The sequence below is a fragment of the Phalacrocorax carbo genome, chromosome 3, assembly GCF_963921805.1.
Source record: "Phalacrocorax carbo chromosome 3, bPhaCar2.1, whole genome shotgun sequence".
Taxonomy (NCBI): Eukaryota; Metazoa; Chordata; class Aves; order Suliformes; family Phalacrocoracidae; genus Phalacrocorax; species Phalacrocorax carbo.
Genome location: NC_087515.1, coordinates 21,121,789 through 21,142,224, shown reverse-complemented (window position 1 = coordinate 21,142,224; position 20,436 = coordinate 21,121,789). Strand labels below are relative to the sequence as shown.

Here is a 20,436-nt window from a genome sequence, read left to right as displayed (position 1 = left end):
CTAGAGGCTGATGACTAGAAGCTGGTAGTGTTTTGCCTATGTGAATGTATACACAGCTGTTACATGTTCACCTTGCAGCAGCTTTGAATAAGAACGTGAAGATTTACTTCAGTTTAGGCAGTTCTTTTGCAAGGCGGAAGAACTTACTAGCACTGGACTTGTGTGATTTTTCTGCTTTGAAAATGGAATACTATATTATTAATTATTCGTCATCAGTTCTATATTCTGTTTTGGCCACTTGAGAAATAATGGGCCATTATATATGCCTCTCCACTGCATGATGGTCTTAATGTTTATGCACTGGAGATTCAGGCCTTTGAGAACTCAAGGTGTTACTCACAGTGAAGTATGATTGAATTCCTGGGAAGCATTGGCTTTATGGCATGCAACTACTAAAATGTTTTGCAATGCAATGGGAAGGTAACTGAAACAGGCTCCCAGATGTCTTCCTTTTGAAAGAGAACAGGCTGCTGTCTCCAGGATATTTCATCCAGTTCACAGTCTGCTTCTGAGTTTCTCTGAGAGAGAATGGCTAGAAGCATACCGGAAAGGCAGGCTATGGATTTTAATAGCTCTGTTCCACCATGCAAAGACTGTTTACCTAAATTTTAAAGAATGTTTTCCTGGTTATATGTAACTCTTTCATAATGCATCTGTTAAAAAGTGATACTATCTTGTATTTTAGTGTCTTAAGGAATGGGTAGTATTAATCCAGTAATCAAAGGATTTTTTTCTGTTTTTAAATTAGAAATTATGGAAAAATCGGGTGAAGAAGGAATGCCTGATCTTGCTCATGTTATTCGTATTTTAACTGCGGAGAATATCCCCAATTTACCACCAGGAGGTGGTTTAGCTGGCAAGTGAGTACAGTACTGGAGTGTCTTGAACTCTTTACTTCACAAAAAAAAGCTTATTTGAATGTTTTAAAGCTTTCTTATTGTAATAGCTGTACTCAAATTATAGAAGAAAGTTAGGTTTTATATTTTAAGCCAGTTTACCTTTTGCACTGCATAAACATTTGTGTCACCGTTCCCATTCCAAAATGGTAAGATGAAACCGATCGATCATATTCTGGTACATAACATACTAGTTTACTATTTCCATATGGCCAATTAAAAAATAAAAAATATTTATTCTTGGCTATTTACTGCTTTACATCTGTTAAGAACTATCAATAATGTAATCAGAATATCAAAATACCAGCTCAATTTTCCTGATGTCATGTTCCCTCGATCACCTAGTATCCAATTTAAGTTTGGATCAATGCTTATTTGCTCGGCAAGCATTCTCATAATAAAATTGTTTAGTCTTGCTTATCTAACGTTCAGTTTAAGAATATTGAACTAGGATATGCATTTTGAAACTTAATTGGAAAAAACATTCAGAAATTACGTTGTTTTTCTGGGGAGGCTAATGGTGATGATCTAACAACCTAAGGATTTTAATGAACATAATTTAGGATTGCATAAATAATTTTCAATCTAGAATGCCCCAAACAGTGAGACCCATTATTGCTCCCTGGCATAGGTTGCATTGCTTCTGGAATCTTTGTGTTTCAAAATATGAAGCCCTGTCCTCTGAGCGTTTGTGTATGCATCTATTTTCATTGCATGTACTTATTAATGATTACTGTTTGCTATTATTTTTTTAGCCTTGAAAGTGCCTGTGCATTTTGAGCCTTTTTCTCCACTTGTGTGCATTCCAAGCATTCAGAGAAGTTGTGGTGTGCCTATTCTTAGTGCCTCCCAACTGCTGAATGACTTGTGTTTTGCTCGTTAATAACATGCATCATGGACTACTTCATTATTCTGGAACTTTTGCATATAAATTCTATTTTGATTTGTTGTAACCCAGGTTACATTTTTAATAGGTTTAGATTCAGAATTTGCCATTTGATGCCTTTCTTTCCATTTTGACTTTTGGAAGGTCTGTGTTAAGAGAACTGACTTCAGGAGGTGTTCTGCAGCTTCTTTTAAGATAATATAATACAATATTGAGTAACTTTTTCTTAACCTGAAAACTTGGGCCAAAGGCAGACAGTGATGTGTTCAGTTAACTTCACTTCTGAGATTGAGCTCCTGAACGGAAGTTTTGAAAAAGGTCAACCACACAACCCAAAACCATACACCGTGTAACTTTTATTAGCTTTACTTTTGTACTAACAAGAAAATATTCTTTGTCTTGAGATCCTTCTCCTGTGATGTACCAGGATGTGAAGAATTCGCATGTCATCCTTCTGTTTGAACTCCAAGACCTAGCTCAAACAGGTTGCAGAAAGCTTGTCTGTGGCTGACATATTTGGTTTTAGCACCAGTTATAGTTGCTCCTGGTTTTTAGTATGTTTGAGTTGGAGAAATGCAATGTGATGTTACCATGACTGGATTATGTTTGCAAACCTTAGGAACCTCTGAAGTAGTTCCACTTCTACTGGCATTGTATAGTTCCTTCAAGCATCCCACCTGAGTAGAAGCCTGTACTAGCTCCTTCTTTGAGACAGGAGGTCTACAGGTGTCAACTCTCCTGTGGTCACTTGATGGTGGTGTTCTATCTTTTAAAATATTAGTTTTCAAAGACTGGCTTCTGGCTTGACGCAGATCCCTCTGTAACTTCAAATGCTGCCAAAAGAATGGTCGCTTGTTGCTGAAGTTATGAGTCATCCTGTCACTTGGACATTAGTACTTCCACTCAACATCTTGCTCCTGAATTTTCCCTTCAAAGGAGACTACAAAGAAATATGCTGTTCAGAGAAAGGTGAATTGCTAAAGTAGAAAAACTCTCAAAGGCTTGAGTTTTAAGTCTGATTTAAATGCTCTGCAGTGGCTATCTGCTGCTTCTATGGCAGCCTTGCTTGGACTGTCTGGGTGTTTTCTGTTACATTGGTGTGAGGTACCATTGCTCTCCATAGAACAGACGTCTGGTCAAAATTGTGCCATTCCACCATCACTGAACATGGAACTAAATGGAGAGAAGAGAACCCTTTCCTGTATCATTTGCATAAAGATTTAGTTTCCTTTCTCTAGGAAAATATTCCATCAGTGCAGATGGATCCCATGCTAGCTTAGCCATGCAACCCTTCCAGAATTCTTCAAGTATTGACTTGAACTGATATGCCCTTGAAGTTGTGTTCTTTAGTGGACTTTTCATATTGGACATATTTTTTGAAAGTGCCACCATCAGTTTAATTCTGAACTTCTTTCTTGGAAGTCATTCAGAAAGAGCCCAAAACCTTTGTGTGTGAACAAGCACAAATTGCATATACACAATTGCCTTGAGGCTTCAAGTTGTCAGGTGTATCTGTTGCGCCTGCCTCCTGCTTGTCTTGGTGTGGTGTGTAGAGAAACACTGATTTCATCGTTGCTGAACACACTATAGCACAATTTCTTTTCAGTGTTGTAGGTTAGGGGTCATCCTGAGATTTGATGCACTGGCCCTTGGATTCATTGATCTGTAAACCATCTCCCAGAGTTCTGACTATTCTAGTAGGTACTGTTTTAAATTCTGGATCATGGCTGGAAAAATACATTCTGATGCCGGACAGTAGATATTGAGATTACCTGATCTATTGCTTTGTCTCAGAAGCTGACATACTTGCAAAATTCCATTCAAAAACTGAACTCTTCTGTTTTGAGTGTGCTTTGCTTCCATGGTGTGAACATAAGAACCTTGTCATAGTAGATCAGAGTGAGAACTGTTCTAGCTTCATGTCCTGTCCACCTGATAGCTGAAAGTAGATGCCTGGGGAAGAATATAAACCCAGGAAAATACGTAAAATATTTCCTCTATCATTATTTTGGTTTTCAGCTTCTTACAGCTGAGGTGCTTCCTGATCTTCAGGTAGTTTATGTACTTAGTGACTAAGAATTTCTCTTCCATATAGTCAAATATGTTCAGAAGGGGCCTCATCAAACTTTTAGCATCCTCACTATTCTGGGGAGGAAATTTCTGTTGCATTGAGAGCCATCACTGTGTATTTTTTGAGACATTTGCCACTGTCTTCATTTGCCTGTGTGCTCTTTGTTTGGAAGAGTCAACAGTCAGTGCTTATCCGCATACTGTAAGATGTCATTTTTATACATCTTGGCTACTTCCAGACTTGAGAGTCTTAGTTCATGTAGCAGTTCTTTTTTTTTTTTGTTGAAGCTGTTGATAGCTTTGATCATATTTATTATACTTGTTTGAACATTTCCTAATTCTTACTATGACTTGAAGATGTAGGGACATAACCTCTTTCCTCTCAGAAGTCTGTTTTTATTTTGGGTTTTATTTTTTGAGTAGCTTTTCATTCTTATCTTGCCTGCCTGTGAAGGTGTGGACCTATATAGCACTGCCAGAAAAAAGTCTAGCTAGTGGTGTTTGGGTTTTTTAATTTCTGCAGTCAATAGATACAACACAACACATCTTGGAGGTTGTATACCCTGGGTACAACACTTCAAAAGTTCATAGGGGAGTAGTAACCTGTGTATGTGTAATAAAAATGGGGAAAACCCCAACTGTCTTCAAGTTCTGCATCCAGAAATACGGCAAGAAAACCAGTAAAATTGAATAATTTTGAAATAATAAGCAAAATACAGATTTAAATGTTACTCTTGTCAAAATCTGACTCTGCAACTTCTAAACTGCACTCCTAAGGATGGAACTTCTAAAGATGTAAAGGGGTAGACCATGGGGAGGGTAAGGTAAGAGTGTTTTGCCTTGCTTAGTGTTTACAAATCCTGTCTTACTGCTAAACCCCAAACATCATATTGAAAGTGAGTAAAGAAACTGAGAGTGGGCTGAATCTTTTTAAGAGGCAGGTTAAAGGCAAAACGTCTTCAACACTTGGAAATTATTACTGTGCTCAAACCTTCTAAGTTCTTAATGTTTTGAAATCCTTTGTGATTAATATTTTTAAAACTTCTCTTTTTAGGCGTAATATTATTGAAGCTGTGTATAGTAGGCTGAATCCACACAGAGAGAATGAGGGGGTAAGTTCCTGTTTTGATAGCTACATCTCTTTGTTAATGAGAACATCAAAGTAGTGTCATCAAGCAAAAGTGTATATCACTGCCAATGAAGTATTATAAACACGCTGTAGCATATAGTTCATTTTAACCTTGTTTTGGATGGATTTGATTTAGAACTTTATCCTGAAAAAGACAGCAAACTGACACCCAATTCTGAAAGGCTTTTTAAACATTCGACTACTGCTTTTTCAGTCAAACCCGTGAGGCAACAATGCAGGGTTTTTCTAAATTATAGCTCATTATTGTCAAATTATGGTTGGCATATTCATTACTTAACTAGCTGTTATGTCTACTGTCCAGCAATCTAGTAGAAGAGGGGGCAAACACACTTCCTATTGTCTTCCGTAAGAGTGGAAGACCTTGGTACACTGCATAGAAAGGGTAATTGGGACTAATATTGACTACTTTTTTAGTATTTACACTCTTTTTAAATATCTTGTGTCCAGTGGTTTAAGGAAGGTGTAAAGTGATTTTATTTATTTCAGTTCTGGTTTCTAAAATGGCTTATGTTCTTCTGCCCAGTTCCTAATAAGTTGACTTTTAAATAGCATGATGAAATATGGTTTTCTGTAACTTCAAACCTGATTACTAGGTGGTTCTTAATGTCAGTATAAAGAGTAATAACTGGTGTTCGTATCAGTTGTGGTTAAATTTGTTTTTTTAAAAAATATTGGGAATACCAAAAAACTGATAAAGAACATCACTGCTTGTACACATGCTGTCATTTCCTCTAGAGTTTGTCAACTAACCTGTGAAGGTACTACTCACCTTCTAGTAAATCCTTTGTCGTATTTTCTCTCTTCTGAGATGGCTACAAGGTCCTCAGTCAGGTAGTCATTACAATGAATTGTGTTGGGGAGATGTCAAATTTTATTTTAAAGACTTTGAAATTTTCAGGTTTGCCCCTTGAGACTGTGAATATGCAGTCTCACCACAACTATTATTGTGGTATGTCCCTTTGTTTCCTCTATTTGGTTTATTCTCTTAAGCTAGAAGGCTTGTGTAGGTGGAAGGGGCCACTGTTCTGTTAGAGATTCACTATTTGTACTCTTACTTTTCTATTTTTTTAGCAGTTGCTTTTTTGTTTGAAAGTGACAGAGTATACATTTTTCATTTAACTTTCAACAAATTGTGCAACAGGATGACAAAACGAGCTAGACAAAATTTTTCTCTTTTCAGCCTCTTTAGTCCTTCAGGAAACTCTGCACCTCTGTCAGCCTGCTACTAGCTTTCATATTAAGCCATAACTTTGTTCCTGCTTTGGGGGTGAAGTTATTGGTAAAATGGTTTATTTGAAGATTATGGCATAGGTTTCATAAGTTGGTTGGGTTTTTTAAAGGGGGGGGGGGAAGGTTGTCTAATGGCAACTTCCTAGAAATATCACATGCCATAGTTGCATTTCTGATGCATCTTTTTTCCTATATCCAAATTTACTTTTCAGTAGCCTTGCAAGCTTGCTGGGTCCTAACATACATTATCCTTTTGTGTATTGGCTACTTCCAGGAAATTTTTGTATATCAGCCATTTTAATTTAATAAAATGAGGTAACTGAACTAAATATGCAAGTTACTCATGAAAGAATATAGCTTTAACCCATATTACTATTAATAGCTTTGACCTTTATTGCCATTAGAATCCCTGGATAGTTGGTTTGAGTCCTTTTAATTTGGCTTCTTTAATATGAAATGTCAGCAGTACACCCCAGTCTACTTTGTAAACTTTTCCTTCTGTTGGTGTTTAGTGCAAATCTCGATAAAGGTTTGGATGATGTGTTTTAAATACAGTGGAACAAATGTTGGTTTGATCTTGTGGCAAGATGTCATTTGTCAGGTGGTACCTTTTCTTCGTTCTGTCCTAAGTGATTCTGACCCAGAGCATTTTGAGAGGAGGATGTACCACTGGGTGAAGGATGCAATTCCTGTTTGTACTTTCCCAGCAAGTAGGAATTGTTACCTTACTATCCTTGAATAGACTCATTTAGTGGGCCTCATTTCTGAGGTGATGAAAATGTGACTTCCTTGCTAGTCTTTCTCAGTTCCAGGTATATAAGTGGTGATCTCTTAGTCTTTTGAACTTTAGTGCACGGGGTGAGTAAAAGGGAAGGAAGCTGTTCAGTTACTCAACATCAGACTCTCCACAATGTCTACACGCTTGTGATAATGTTGCTACACATCTCACATGTAAACAGGAAGCAAAGGTAGGAAGGAAATGTGGTCCATCCCAATGATGACATTTCCAAGTGAGACCGAAATGTAACTAATAATGCCCCTGTTATAAACCAGTGTGAAGTGAGAGCGGGTCTTCATACTAAAAATTATGAGCTGCAGACAGGTGCTGTGTGCGGAGTATGAAGGTGCACTGACTTGCACTTGAGAATCTTTCCCTGTGTCTGTTGGAGCCTGGGTATAGTGCAGTGTGCTGGTGTTACTAACTGGAAAGTCTACCTGTGGCAGTCATCATCATCTGATGATTTTATGTAAGGCTGAAACCATTTTTTTACATTGACAAAGTAATAATGTAACTGCTAAAATATTAATGCACATGAGTACAAATTTAAAAAACCACTAAAAACCATGAAAACGAATGCGATAAAACATCAACCCAAACCAACCAGATTAACTTTTGCAATTGAGAATATGGCATCTTTCAAAAGACTATACTCTGGTGTTTTAACAGTTTAAACTAGTTCTCCTGAGTTACTGTGAACTGGATCATAATAGCTTTGCAAATAAGTTTCTTAGGAGGTCTATAAATCAAAACCAAGTTGGTATCTTTTTCTAGATTAGCTTCATTTATACTCAGCACTGTAAAGATTTCTGTGCTGTGCTTAGAATTTTTTTTGTCATCTAAGCTAGTGGTTGTAACTTCTTCCAGTTCTTCACATGTGCATTTTCTGAGAATCTTTAAAATATATCCTAACTAAGATGTTGTGTAGAGTGAGAGACTGAGTGAAAGAATGTTACTACAGGAGTATTCAGAGATCACTAGTGGGGCTTCAGGGTATAGCAGTCATAAGTTTGGGGGGCAGGGTTTTTTTGTGGGTGTTTTGGGTTTTTTTTCTCATGCATCTCAAGCAGAGTACAAGTATTTTTTAAACCCAGGACTGGGTTTACAAAGAGCAGCTTTGCAAGTGTTTCAGCAGAAGGACTTCTGCAATAAATGTGGTGGCTTGTGCCTTTACAAGGGCAAGTGAAAAAATAGAAATCTGTTATGTATTGGGGCTTGGTACTTTCAAAACTTCAAAGGGAATTTAACTTCTTCATAAGTAAATAATTGTTACCACTGTGATTTTAGAGTACCACCAAGTCAGTGTTCTAGTTAACATGTTGAAGTAGTATTCTTTCTCTAACGGCTCTACTTCTTCAACCGTATTTATGTGTTCCTAAGAGTAGGAGGCTACTATCCAATTAGGCTACTTGGGTGTATGTAGCCTAAAACAAGGAACAGTGTTAAAATTGTTGTGGATGTGTTAATAGTTTTAGTGGCATTTGTTTTAAGCAGTGTTTGAGCATCTTGTTTGAAACCACTCTTATTTGTCTCTTGCTTTTACTAATACACTGGCACTTTGCTACATCAAATCATATGTCATTAAGGGCTGCTACAGATAATTTTAAAAATGTAAATGGACAAAATTCTTACACCCTTAAACATTGTAAATCCTGTCCCTAATACTTAGTAGCCCTTTTTATATACAAAATTTAACAGTAGAACTGGTGTAAAAGAATTGTGAATGCTTATGTTAAAAATAGCTAGTGAAAATTTATTCATGTTTTTACGGTCAGTAGCACTAAGTTGAATTAGAACATGAAAGAAGACGAACGCTAACTTGCACAATAATCTTAGTTTTCAGGGACCCGTTCCAGCCACTCATCATTAGAGAAAAATCTGCATTACAGTGTATATACAGGCTATAGTATATAAAAGAGGCAGTTTCTGTCCTCCTGCTTGTAGGGTTTCTTGTCTGATACCACTGAGGGAACAAGGGTAGCACAAAACAGCCTGCTGTCAAACAGGGTGCAAAGCAGGTTTTGAGTTTGAATATCAAACACTAACACCAGCACTGTTACTTCGACTCCTACTAGCATTTGAACTGCTTAGGAATCTCAGAGCTGTGATTATATTGCTTTTACTCCTCAGTGTTGTACGGGATCAAAAGTGTTCACTTCAATCTGCCAAAAGAATTCTTAAAGATCTGAATATTGTGAAATGTGGAGATTCAGGGTTTATGTTCACTGATGTCAACCTCAGAGCAAAGCTGATGGGCTGGAGGAACTGTGGAATTTAGATGTTCTCTGAACTTTAAAAAACTGGATTTTTTTCAGTTCAGTTTTGCTGCCTTGTTCAATATTGGCTAGATAAATACGTAAATAGTTGTGGGTTTTGTTTTTTTTTTTCCAAAACCTAAGAGGATACGTCTGTATCTTTATCTTGCTGCCCTGAGTTTTCACTGACTTTGTGCTCATGAAGCATTAACAGTCCAACTTCATACATTAAAACCACTTCCTTTAACTTGCTTCTCCTCAGTGGGCTCTTGAAGAGCTATCTGAATATGAAAATGCTGGTACATGGGAGTCAACATCTCAAACTAAGACAAGCAAACCACAGTGGAAGTATGTTTCTATTTATGCAACAGATTAAGCTTAGAGGGATAGCATTATATGCAGTAGCATTCATTTTTGTGGTAAAATTGTCCCCTTTTTAACTTAGACTGTGCTAATCAGTCTTGGGGCTTCTATTCTAGGAACATTACACCATCTAAAATCCTACTGAACTCAAGGTAGTGTCTTAATGCTGCTATTAAGCTTGTAAATAAGTGACTGCAATACTTGTAGTTCATGAAGCTTTTGGGCTAGATGACAACAAAATGAGGTCAGCATGAGAAAAAGGCACTCTGCATTTTGCTTCTAATGTATTGCAAAATCTGCTGGCTCCCAGAGATAGTTCCATTTGTCTAACTTGATAACTTGCTAGATATTAATAATTTAGAATGTACTATTCCCTTAAAGCAACAGTACTGCTTTAGCACTTGAAAGTTACAAAAAAAAAAGTTTTCCTCAGCAGAAGGCTTGTAGCCAAATAGGTGTTTTGCCAAGGGGACCTCCATTCTTTAACCATGCTTATTACTCAGATTTTGTGCTGTACGTTGCTAGATTTTGCTTTGAATAGCTGTTCTACCTGTTAATTTTTCTAGCCAATATGCACATCTGCCAGAAATAGTCTTATGTTGTTCAAACACCACCGTTCCTGGTGCTGATGGGTGGGCACATGTTTCTTTCATAGCAGCATTCTGCATGCAGAAGTCAGTCTCTGATATAGGGGGATAACTTTGAAATAAATGCTCAAAGTATTTTAGAATGTGATGATTCAACTATAAACTGCTAGCAGTAGAGTTATGTATTTATTCTCTTTAGTAAGTTTTTCACAGGACTGTGTTGCTGTTGGCTGTGCAGAAATTCACAATTAAAAATATTGACCTGATTGCTAAAGAAGCTTAAATTTTCAAAATTTTCACTGACAATTGAGGTGTGGGGAATATCAGCTATATTCATCAAAAGCCAATTTGAACCAAGATGGAGTAAATTGGGAGGAGGTACCATGTTGACACTCTCTGGCTCAAAATAAATTGAAATTATGAAAAATGCTGATGTAATAGGTATAAATTCTTAAATTATGATGTATAAAATAGACAAACACAGATTATATTGTTCTAAGATATATGTTGCTAATACGGTGTTTTAGATTCAAATAGAGCAATGCTGATGTTTTCTCAGTCAGAAAAACTGTGTGTTTTTGTTTTGTTTAAATGTCATTAGACAATATCCTAGTTTAACAACTGATTTTTTTGGGGTCTTGAATCTTAAAAAAAGGACCCTGGCGAAGCCGAGGAAAGTGGAACACAGGGAAAATTGGTGGAAGCACTCAGGCAAATGAGAATTAATCATAGGGGGAACTACCGCCACCTTCTGGAAGAGATGCTGTCTAGTTACAGGCTAGCTAAGATGCAGGCAGAGGAGTGCACTGCTGAATCAGCTGCAGCATCTACTTCAGATACTCATGCTGGACCCAGTGACCCCGTACCAGACACCCACACAGAATCTGGGAATCACCTTGCTGAAATACAGAGCTCAAATGAAGATTCAGGGATGAATGAGATGAGTAATAAACAGATGTAATGTTTTCCATAGCGAATTTAACGTTTCGTTTCACTTGGCATGTTTTCCTGTGTTTATATCTCAACATTTGTCACATCTATCCTAGAAGTCTGTCTGCTTTTCCTTTAGTTATTTGTACAGATTGTTTATATAAAGCTCTCTATTCCTTAGAAGTTCAGCTACTATGGTATATTACAGTAATTGCATCTTATGTTGTGTAGCAAGCAGTTAACTTCCCATTTGAGATCTTTGATTTTTTTTAAAATCCTAATACAGTAGGAATCTAACAGGCTAATTCAAAAATAAATTTTAAAACTTTTCCTTTTAAGTACGTTCTTAAATAATAAATTTAATGGTATATGTTTGCTAATTGTAAAGTAATTCACATCTTAATTGTATCTTTTTGTGCAAAACTGAATTATACAAATTCTTCAGTCTTTTTTCCCCAGCATCGTATGCTGCATGTTTGTATTTGAACTGTGTGTAGCTTCTATTACAACTACATTACAAAAGCTATTACCTTTTAGGATGTCACTTATTCTTCATGAAATGTGTTTGGTTTTTCCAATTTAGATTGTATCCATTGTTCATCATAAATGCCTATTTTCTAGAGGACTGTATTATTACTTCCAGGTTGTAGAATAACATATATCCAGAAATGAAAATGTACTTAAATTGAGTACCTAGTGTTAAGTTCTAAGCATTTGTGTTTAAATGAAAATAAAGAATATGCTGTGGAATAATATCTGTATGCATATTGACTCTTTTAAGCAAGTAATAAACTTCCTTTGAAATGCTGTCATTCTGATATGACTTGAAACTTGCATAGCTTCTGATATTGACTCATGATGTTTATTAGTTTCTACAAATATTTGTGTAACTTTGGGTTCGGCACATTCATCATAATCCTCTATTTGGGCAACGTACCTCAGGTTCACGTTAAATACCAGCCATATAAATTAATAAAGTGGCTATTCTACCTCAGTTTACCTTCTGCCAAATCTTCACCATGTCTTTTAATGTACGACACGTATGTGCGTTTGGGTGTATCAGTGATAATACCAGGTAAACTACCAGTGGTAGTAACAGTTTGCTAATAAGTTAAATCTGGAATTCTTGTGTAGGTGGTCAGTTCATAACACTTGCACAAAAATATCATTGTTCAAAATAGGTACAAATTTCACTGTCTTAATGAAAAAGAGCATGCAGGAATTTCTTGTGGACCAGGAATACCTGTAGAGTTGTTCCTTAGTACTTTATAGATGATTTTTTTTTAGTAGCCTATAAGTGTAGCATCTGTTGATAGCCATGATTTAGTACCACTTCAGATAATATTTAATTTTAAGTCTTTATGCTTATAACCCTACTAGGTTCATGTTTTAGAAAAGTGAATTCCCTCATGAAATTGAGGAACAGACAATGTGTGTGTGTGGAAGTGGGCAGGTATGGCAGAAAAGGAAAATGTCTGTCTTATGCTAGTACTCTACTTAATTATGCCACTTAAATCCAAAGTGCAACAGAATGTTTTCAATTGTATTGGTGAGTAGTAATATTTCTCCTCTTCTTTTCCTGTAGGGTGCTGGAGATCTAGAAGATCCGTGGTAGCCTTACAAATCTGCTAAAATGCTTTTGATTCTGAAAGGGGGAAAAAAACTTTTAAATCTGTTTTCTTCAATACAAGGGAAAGATTCTGGTGGATTTCCAACATTTTGTGAAATGGGCAGAAAGATATTAGAATTTTCCATCATTTGTTCATTTTTGTGTTTTCTGATATTGCCACTCTTAGCATTGCCTGTACTACAGTATTTTTACCAGCCTCAGGCATACTGATTACATCTGTAATGAACTTTGGCCCTAGGAAGGAAGGAAGGATTCTCTCAGCAGATTGGTGTATGTACCTGAGGTGCATGGGATTGTAGGTGTACTCTGAAGATACACTGTGGCTAAATGAAACGTGGAGCGCACAAGCATGAGAGAGAACAAGTAATTGTTTGAGACATTACTTAATCACGTTACCAAGTTGGAAGGCTTTGCAGCTCTGTGGCTTGGAAGTAATTTCAATTGGGCAACACGCTATCAGATGTGTATTTTTTTAATTTTCCAGTTTTACCTGTATTACCAGACCGTTAGGTTTCCCTGCGGTGTCCAAATTGTGATATGTTGCCTACTGCTTGCTTGAAGATAAGTGTATTTGGCAATAATATATGAAGATTCTAGGCATCTAAAAACAGTAAGAATTTTACGCATGTGTACAACACACCCTTAAACTCTTGCTAGAGAAAATCTTTTAAAACCAAACTGATGAATTTATAGTTAGTAGTGACTTGCTTTGACATCTCTCACAGCTGCAGGTTTTTTTTAAAAATGCTGAAGATTTGCCTTTATTATAATGTAAATTGTGATTATTTTTTTGTTCTATGTGGTTTTCTATAGTTTTTTGATTTTTTTCAGCTTAAGATACAGACAAGTCTTGTGTAATATGGGTATAATTTTTAATTGTTTGCATTATTTTCAAAGTTCAAATTATCACTTTGAGATTACTATAAATACACTTAAAATTATCTATTTTAAATTAAGAAAATATTAGAGATATTTTCATGGGTTCAATGACCTTTCATTTTATAAGCAATGGGCATGGTACAGAGTGGCTGTCATGTAAGGTACTTGAAGATTCTTAGTTTAATTCTATTTTTGCAATAACCTTGACTTTTTTTTCCTGAATCCTTTGAGTTGTGCATGTAATGATTCCAGTAATGCTGAAAACGGGGAAGAGTAAAGTATTTATCTAAAATAAAAGCTATTGGGGAGGGGAAACAATGAATGTATCCATCTGTACATGATTTACATGCTGTGGATGCCTTGTAGACATTTTCCTATTTGTTTAAACTGTGTTTCAGCGAGGATGTAATTGCCCTTGTGTGTAGTTTTAAGCTAATGACAGTCATCAACTGGTTTTGTGTGAAATGGAATTCATGGTATTTTTCTGTAACTTTATCCCCATGGTGAGTCTGTAAAAACCACATGCTCTTTCATACTGGTGCCAAAGGCCAGCTTTCCCAATCATTTTGATTCACTGTGTATCTGATTTTTTTTTTTTCGGTCTAGAGAGGTTTATTGCCATGGTATATTTTATTTATTCATTAGATTTTAGCTTTGTAAGTTAAAAGTGTTCTAAATGATGATGTTAACAGGTATTTGTCCCTTTACTGGTTTTTTGGGGGTTGTTAAAAGATAGGGAATGAAGAATGCAAAATGGTTTATTGTTCAGACTGTCCGCTCTGGTCCAACCCTGTACTGATAGTACCTTCCCAGTATGATATTGTGATGTTTCATACAATACAGTGAACATAACCAACTTGTTATCTTCAATAAAGGATTGCTAAAACAGTGTGATATGCTTTATATTTTCTCGAGAAGCGTTTATCAAGAAGCTGCAATTGTTCTACATAAAAAGATAACCAACTAGGATTTAGAGGTATCTCTTAGTGATGGATTTGTGTTTGCTCTATGGCAAATGTGGCTCTTGGTGACAGTAAGCTAGAAGTCTCAAAGTGGGCTTCTCTGTGGGAGACAGAAGAGTGGAAACAACACTTAGAACTCCTAGGGCAAATCCATCCCAAATTCAGCTGCAATGAGACACATTCCAGCTACAGGAGAGCATTCATTTAAAGTCTAAAAAGTCAGATTAAACTTGACTTTTTAGTCAGCTCATTTATTGATCTTTCTTAAAGATCTGAGGTTAGACCTATAACATCTTACTCCTGTACAGTGTTTTGGATAGAAAATTCTCTCATATTAATGCTTTCACATAAAAAAAAATCAGTACAAGCTCTAAACTTCATTAATGAAGTTGTTTAACTGGGTGGGAAAGGAAGGAGAATGAAATCCTCCATGTTACTGATACTGCATGGTAATTACCTGCCTGAATACTTAGTGTTACTGTGGACTGGGTGTATTTATGAACAACCTGTAGTTTTTTCGAGTCTAAGTTCTGTGAACTTTTTTGTTGGATCTGCTTGTACAGCATAACTCCTGCAAGCTTTCCTTGGGAGCAATTTAAATACCTTGTTCCACTGCTAAGAGTTCTTGTACTCCATAGGCTCCAATCCTAATACTACTTACATACATAGGTTTTTTTGCATCATGTGGATAGTCTCCCTGGAATGAAAGGGTTTACGCTTTTATTGTATAGAAGTGAAGCATGCACATAGCTTTTTCGAAAGAAGGACCATGGCTTGCACACTAAAGCAAAATGTAAATCAAGACTTCTTTTTTTGCCTCTAAATTAGCACTACATTCCATTCATGCATCCACTAGGTTCAAATCCTAATCATGCTTTTATTTTAATCAAAATACTGCTCAGACTTCAGCAGCCTGTAAAAAAAAAAAACCCTGTGCTTTTTGACTTCGTAGTGTGAGAAGTCCTTAATATTTGATAAAATTTGTTCATGTATTTCCCGTAGCTTCTCAATTTTAACATCTGTTTTAAAATTATGTTCTCTTAATTATATTGCCACCTGGTAACTAACAAAGATATTTCTGTAGAACGCTAGGAGTGGGGAGTGTCTTTTCCACCTCAGGGCTTTCTGGCATATCAAATTCAGCTTGATTCTTCCTCCTCTTCATTTTTATGCCTTCTCCTGTAACAAGACAAAGTATTCTATGTCAGTTCTCAAGTCTGCTCTATGATAATCTTGAGCAAAATAAAGATTTGTTTTAACTGATCGCTAATGTGTTACATGGAATAGGGAATGAAGAAACAGATGCAAATATAAGTTGTGTCATCCTGACTTAACAACAGTGAAAGTTTCCACTTAGACTGGATTGTCCTTTGCTTATTTGAGCCTGCATGCAAACCTTTGCAGGACTTTGTCAAAATATCCATACTTGTCATGCCCCTTATGTGAATGAATGCTCATGTTGCTATTTAGGTGAAGGAGGGAAAAAAAAACCCAAACACCAAAGTCTAGACTTGAAATCGGTATGATGTCAATTCTTTCAGCACATCACAGGCTAGCTATTAGTGCCTAGGTAGCTTCTTGGTGCCATATGTAAAATGGAGTTAAGTCAGCCGCTTCATCTGTGATCTTTCCGATACTGTCAGCCATAATCATTGGCTGAAATCTTAAGAAGTAAAACTAGCTGAAGAAAAATGACTGGTTTTCTGGGGCACTTTAAAGGTCCATAGTGGAAATCAAAATCAATAAGAATTAGTTACAGCACTGAACCAACCTTTATTGGGCAATGTTTATTCCTGGAAGATGAAGCAAAAAACAATGCTGCCTAACACTAGGTACCAGGTCTATTCTGGCAAAAAAGCTACAGTGCGAAGCAGGTTTTCAACTATCAACTAATACAGGTTTTGTTGAGCTGAAAAGCTAATTTTTCATTTAAGGATTGTCTACTGAAGGCACGTTGCTTTTAGTTCTTTATAGCTGTGTTTTAGCTCTAAAATAAAAATGAAGTTAGAGGGAGGTAACTCCACTGATGCAGATGAGCAGCTGCATGGGATGCTCCCAGAGATGAAGGCAATTTGACAAAGCCACAAGAAAGTGCCCAAGTCGCTGAACTTTGGCAGTATCATCCAGGTAAGCATACAGTTTATGCAACTGAAACTCCACCTGGGGTCTCGTGTCTCTGTAACCCCTTTCTCTCTATGCTAATCTGATCTTGTCCTGCTCTTGTTTGCTTGGACTGTTGCTGTATAGATCTGACCTAGCTATGCTTTGCTTGTACTGTTGTATATCCCTACCTAGTTGCTTTTCTGATCAAAAGGCGAGTTGGTTTTGCATTTTAGCATGACTGCGCCTCCTTTCTGTCTTTAGCTCCCTGCTTTGAGGTCATATCTCACATCATTCACTTTGTTACATGCTTAATCAGTGCTGCTGTGCTTTGCCCTTTTTATATCTGAAAGGTCATGTTCCTCCAAATACCTTGTTTTTCCTTCTTCAAAACCCTTCTTACAGCTCTCCTTTGCTGCAAAGCTTGGATTTAAAGACTGATTGGTATTATTGAGAACTTCGTTCTCCGTTGATGACTACTTCCAGCTTCTGTCCTTGGCTGTCTGTATCTCTCCATATTTGTCCTAGGAATATCCAGCAGAGAAAGCTTTGCTGTGCTGTTACTGTGATGAGCAACTGCGAGTTAATGTCAACTAATGATTGCCTCAGCACCTGCTTTTAAAACTTGCCAAAGACTGATACGGATTCAGGTCATGGGGATGGGCTGTGGGGCGGGGTGGGGAAACACACTGCCATTCTCCATCCTTTTGGTAACTTTTCTGTGAAAGCAGTTGCCCTTGCTAATACAGGAGGAAAACCGCTGTGTAGTAGGAAGATGCATTTTGAAGACTTTCGGCAACTAAGTGAAAGAGCTTTCCTGGAAATAATTCTATTACCTGTAGTGTCAAGTCTGTTTTGGAAACGACTGTTACCCTGGCTTTCTGTTCTCTCAGACTTCTGGAATTGAAGGTGAGTTGTGGGAAAGTTGTCTATCGTGTACATGAGATATGATCATGTAACATGTAAGAATGTTGTAATAGCTTTTGGTATTGTCAGGACCCTGCCTTTGAGTTTCTAAATAGTTGGAAACAATCCAATTCATGAGTCCCCTTGTTACTATCTTGGGGGTTCATCTGGTCTGTAAATATAGAAATACTGATTTTTCTGGCCTTCTTCAAGTGGTTTCTGGATTCTTTTGGGTAATTACGGGATGTTTTCAAGCCAGTATTTTTCAGATAACTTCTATGCAAAGTTATGTCAGAAAATGATCGCATGGGATCTGCTTTTATCACTTTGAAAGAGCTGCAAAGCTGAAGTGAAAGTAATTGGACAGAAATTCGTAGAATGAAAATTGTGTCCTGTGAGATAAAACACTACTTTCAGGAGTTAGTCTCCAGAATATAGAAAGGGTACTCAAAAATGTTTGGGTATGTTATATTCCTTGCAAGAGGAATTTTTCCTTGAAAAATCTGAATTGTCCTTTTAAAAAAAAAGTTGCGAAAAGAGAAACTGGTGAAAACACACCTCTCTAACAGCTCTCTACAGTGGCGTGTTTTAGCTGGTTTTGGTATGGCGGGGGATGAACATGTAGTCTAGTAACACCCTACATTTAGAAGTTGGAAACTTTAAATACGTACATGTTGAAGTCTGATTGTATTAATGAAAACTATTTCCCATTATTTTTGTAAGGAAACTTCTTAACACTGTCCCCATCAAATTCATTCTATCTATGTGTATTGTTTCTGTTTTGGCAGGATACTCCTATGCAAAAAGGTGGATGTCTGCTTAATCTTGGACAAATAATCTTCAGTATTTAATTTGTTGTTCTTAGGAGAAACTGGAGAACGTGCTCTGAGATTTTTTTTTTTCTATCCTTTACCCAGTGGTCCTCTTCACTTCATAAACTTGTCTAAGTTTAACTGTGCAATAAGGATTTTGGCCTGGGTATGTTTTTTCTAGTGTGTTTAAAATAATAATAACATTTCAGTTTTAGGAACAGAGAGCATGTGAAATCAAACCGAAATACGTCTTCCAGCTCTCCTAAATCTATATTTTATTTGGTAGGATATAGTTGTAGGAAATACTCTGCTAATACAAATAACGTGAGGTGATTACAAGCATGGCACTTTACGACAACTTCTCAGTCTCTACTTTTAGTCATGGACACTTTTTTTTTTATTGTACTGGGTGACAATTGTAAAACCTATTTCACCATTTCAAAGTCATCTCTTCACTCCTACTCATCCTCACCTTAAAAACATTCAGTAAGTTCCATACTGTTGCTCCAGAGATTACACTTATTGCATTTAACTCCCACTCAACTTATTAGAGGGGAAAAAAATGCAAAGATCCAAGTGTGTGAGTAACTGCAGCAACATTTTTTTATATGTAGTTACCACATTTCAAGTCCTGCTTCTGTGAACTGAAAGAAAAGGAAAAAAACCACCACACTATATCTTGTGGATATAATTTCTAATATGGTCTTAGTCCCTGTGCTGTGAACTGCATTAAATAAACGGTTTTGGATTAAACAAAGGAAAAGGAGGAAAAAAATTGTACAAAATGGGTATTGTATTATCACTGACTTAAAGATGTCTGCCTGTCTGTCTATTCAGCCTTCAGTACTGAAATATTTGGAAGATCTGTTTTTGAAATGCAAACTGTTTTGGTTCTGAATGGATTAGAGTCCCTCTGTACTTGGTATTACAGACACCTAGACAGCATGGCAGAGCTAAAAGCATGAGAACTATGAGAGAGTGCATCTTAAAGGTCTTTTCCAACCTATATGATTCTATGATTCTATATAAAGACAGACAAGACACTTGCTTTAATTATCCTCAGGGTAGGGGAGAGGAATGGGTATGTGTGATAGTTGTCACTCCACTATTTGAGTGACAGGGGCAGGGGCATCTAAATGCACACTATGCACGCTTGCTGAATGTGGGATTACGGTTGTCCCTCCAATTCACTAGTACAGACGAGCTAGGTGCCTGAAACTATTTTATGCAGATACATAATGTGAGATACGGCACCAGAAGAGCCCACCCAATTCAGTGGATTCATTAAGTTCAAAATGGAAAGCCTGGTGTTCGCTGCAGGCAATGCTTCCCTCACCTTTCACATAACTGCTCTCACCTTGATAACGGGATCCTTGAAAGCTTCAAACTGTGAGGAGTGCTTATGCAATCACATGGCATATAATGTTACAGCTCTGTTGCCAGATAAAAGCTTCTTAGTTTCACTTCAAGATCTCACTTCAAGGCAAAGGATTATAGTGTATAGTTCATAATCCTGAATGATATATAGCATGGTGAAGACCTAACAGAAATTATTCTTGCTGGGGGAAAACCAACAATAATCTTAACAAAAAAACCCCAAACTCACAAACAAACAGAAAACCGAAAAACCCCAACCAAAACCCAGACTGCACCCTTGAAAAAGCCTTATTTGACTATGTTGACTTATCACTGTTTTTAGAGCAGAGTCCCTTTGAGCCAGTGTAGGAAGAAGCAGACTCATCTCATGGGGGCTTTGCTCTAAGGAATGTTTTATTACTGGTTTTTTGAGACCGTTTGGAAGAAAAAGGTAGCTGTTGGGAGGTCGTCAGTATGGCTTGGCCTAAAAATACCGTTGTCCAGGGCAAGTGTTTTCAAATTGAAACTCAGGAACATTTTCACGAGTATTTCTGGCTCCTGGACTTCCATTCCCCATCTGTTAATCAGGAGTGGTGCTATACTCAGCCCTTCCAAACCAGTGAGAGGAGAAATACCTTAAAACTAA

General features: G+C 36.9%; 1 protein-coding gene across 6 annotated transcripts in view; it reads left to right on the top strand.

Annotated features, from left to right (window-relative positions):
- The window catches only part of PPM1B (protein phosphatase, Mg2+/Mn2+ dependent 1B), a 64,014-nt gene extending 49,469 nt beyond the window's left edge, over window positions 1-14,545 (top strand). For 5 of the 6 annotated variants that reach the window (XM_064446098.1, XM_064446094.1, XM_064446096.1 and 2 more), the window contains 3 exons: window positions 749-860; window positions 4,907-4,964; window positions 10,871-11,900. In XM_064446098.1, the coding sequence (XP_064302168.1) occupies window positions 749-860; window positions 4,907-4,964; window positions 10,871-11,176 (476 nt within the window). In that variant the 3' untranslated portion in view covers window positions 11,177-11,900. Of the gene's footprint in view, window positions 1-748; window positions 861-4,906; window positions 4,965-10,870; window positions 11,901-12,730 lie in introns of those variants that run through there. The other variant, XM_064446099.1, reaches the window with a different exon arrangement.
- The last annotated feature ends 5,891 nt before the right edge of the window (window positions 14,546-20,436 follow it).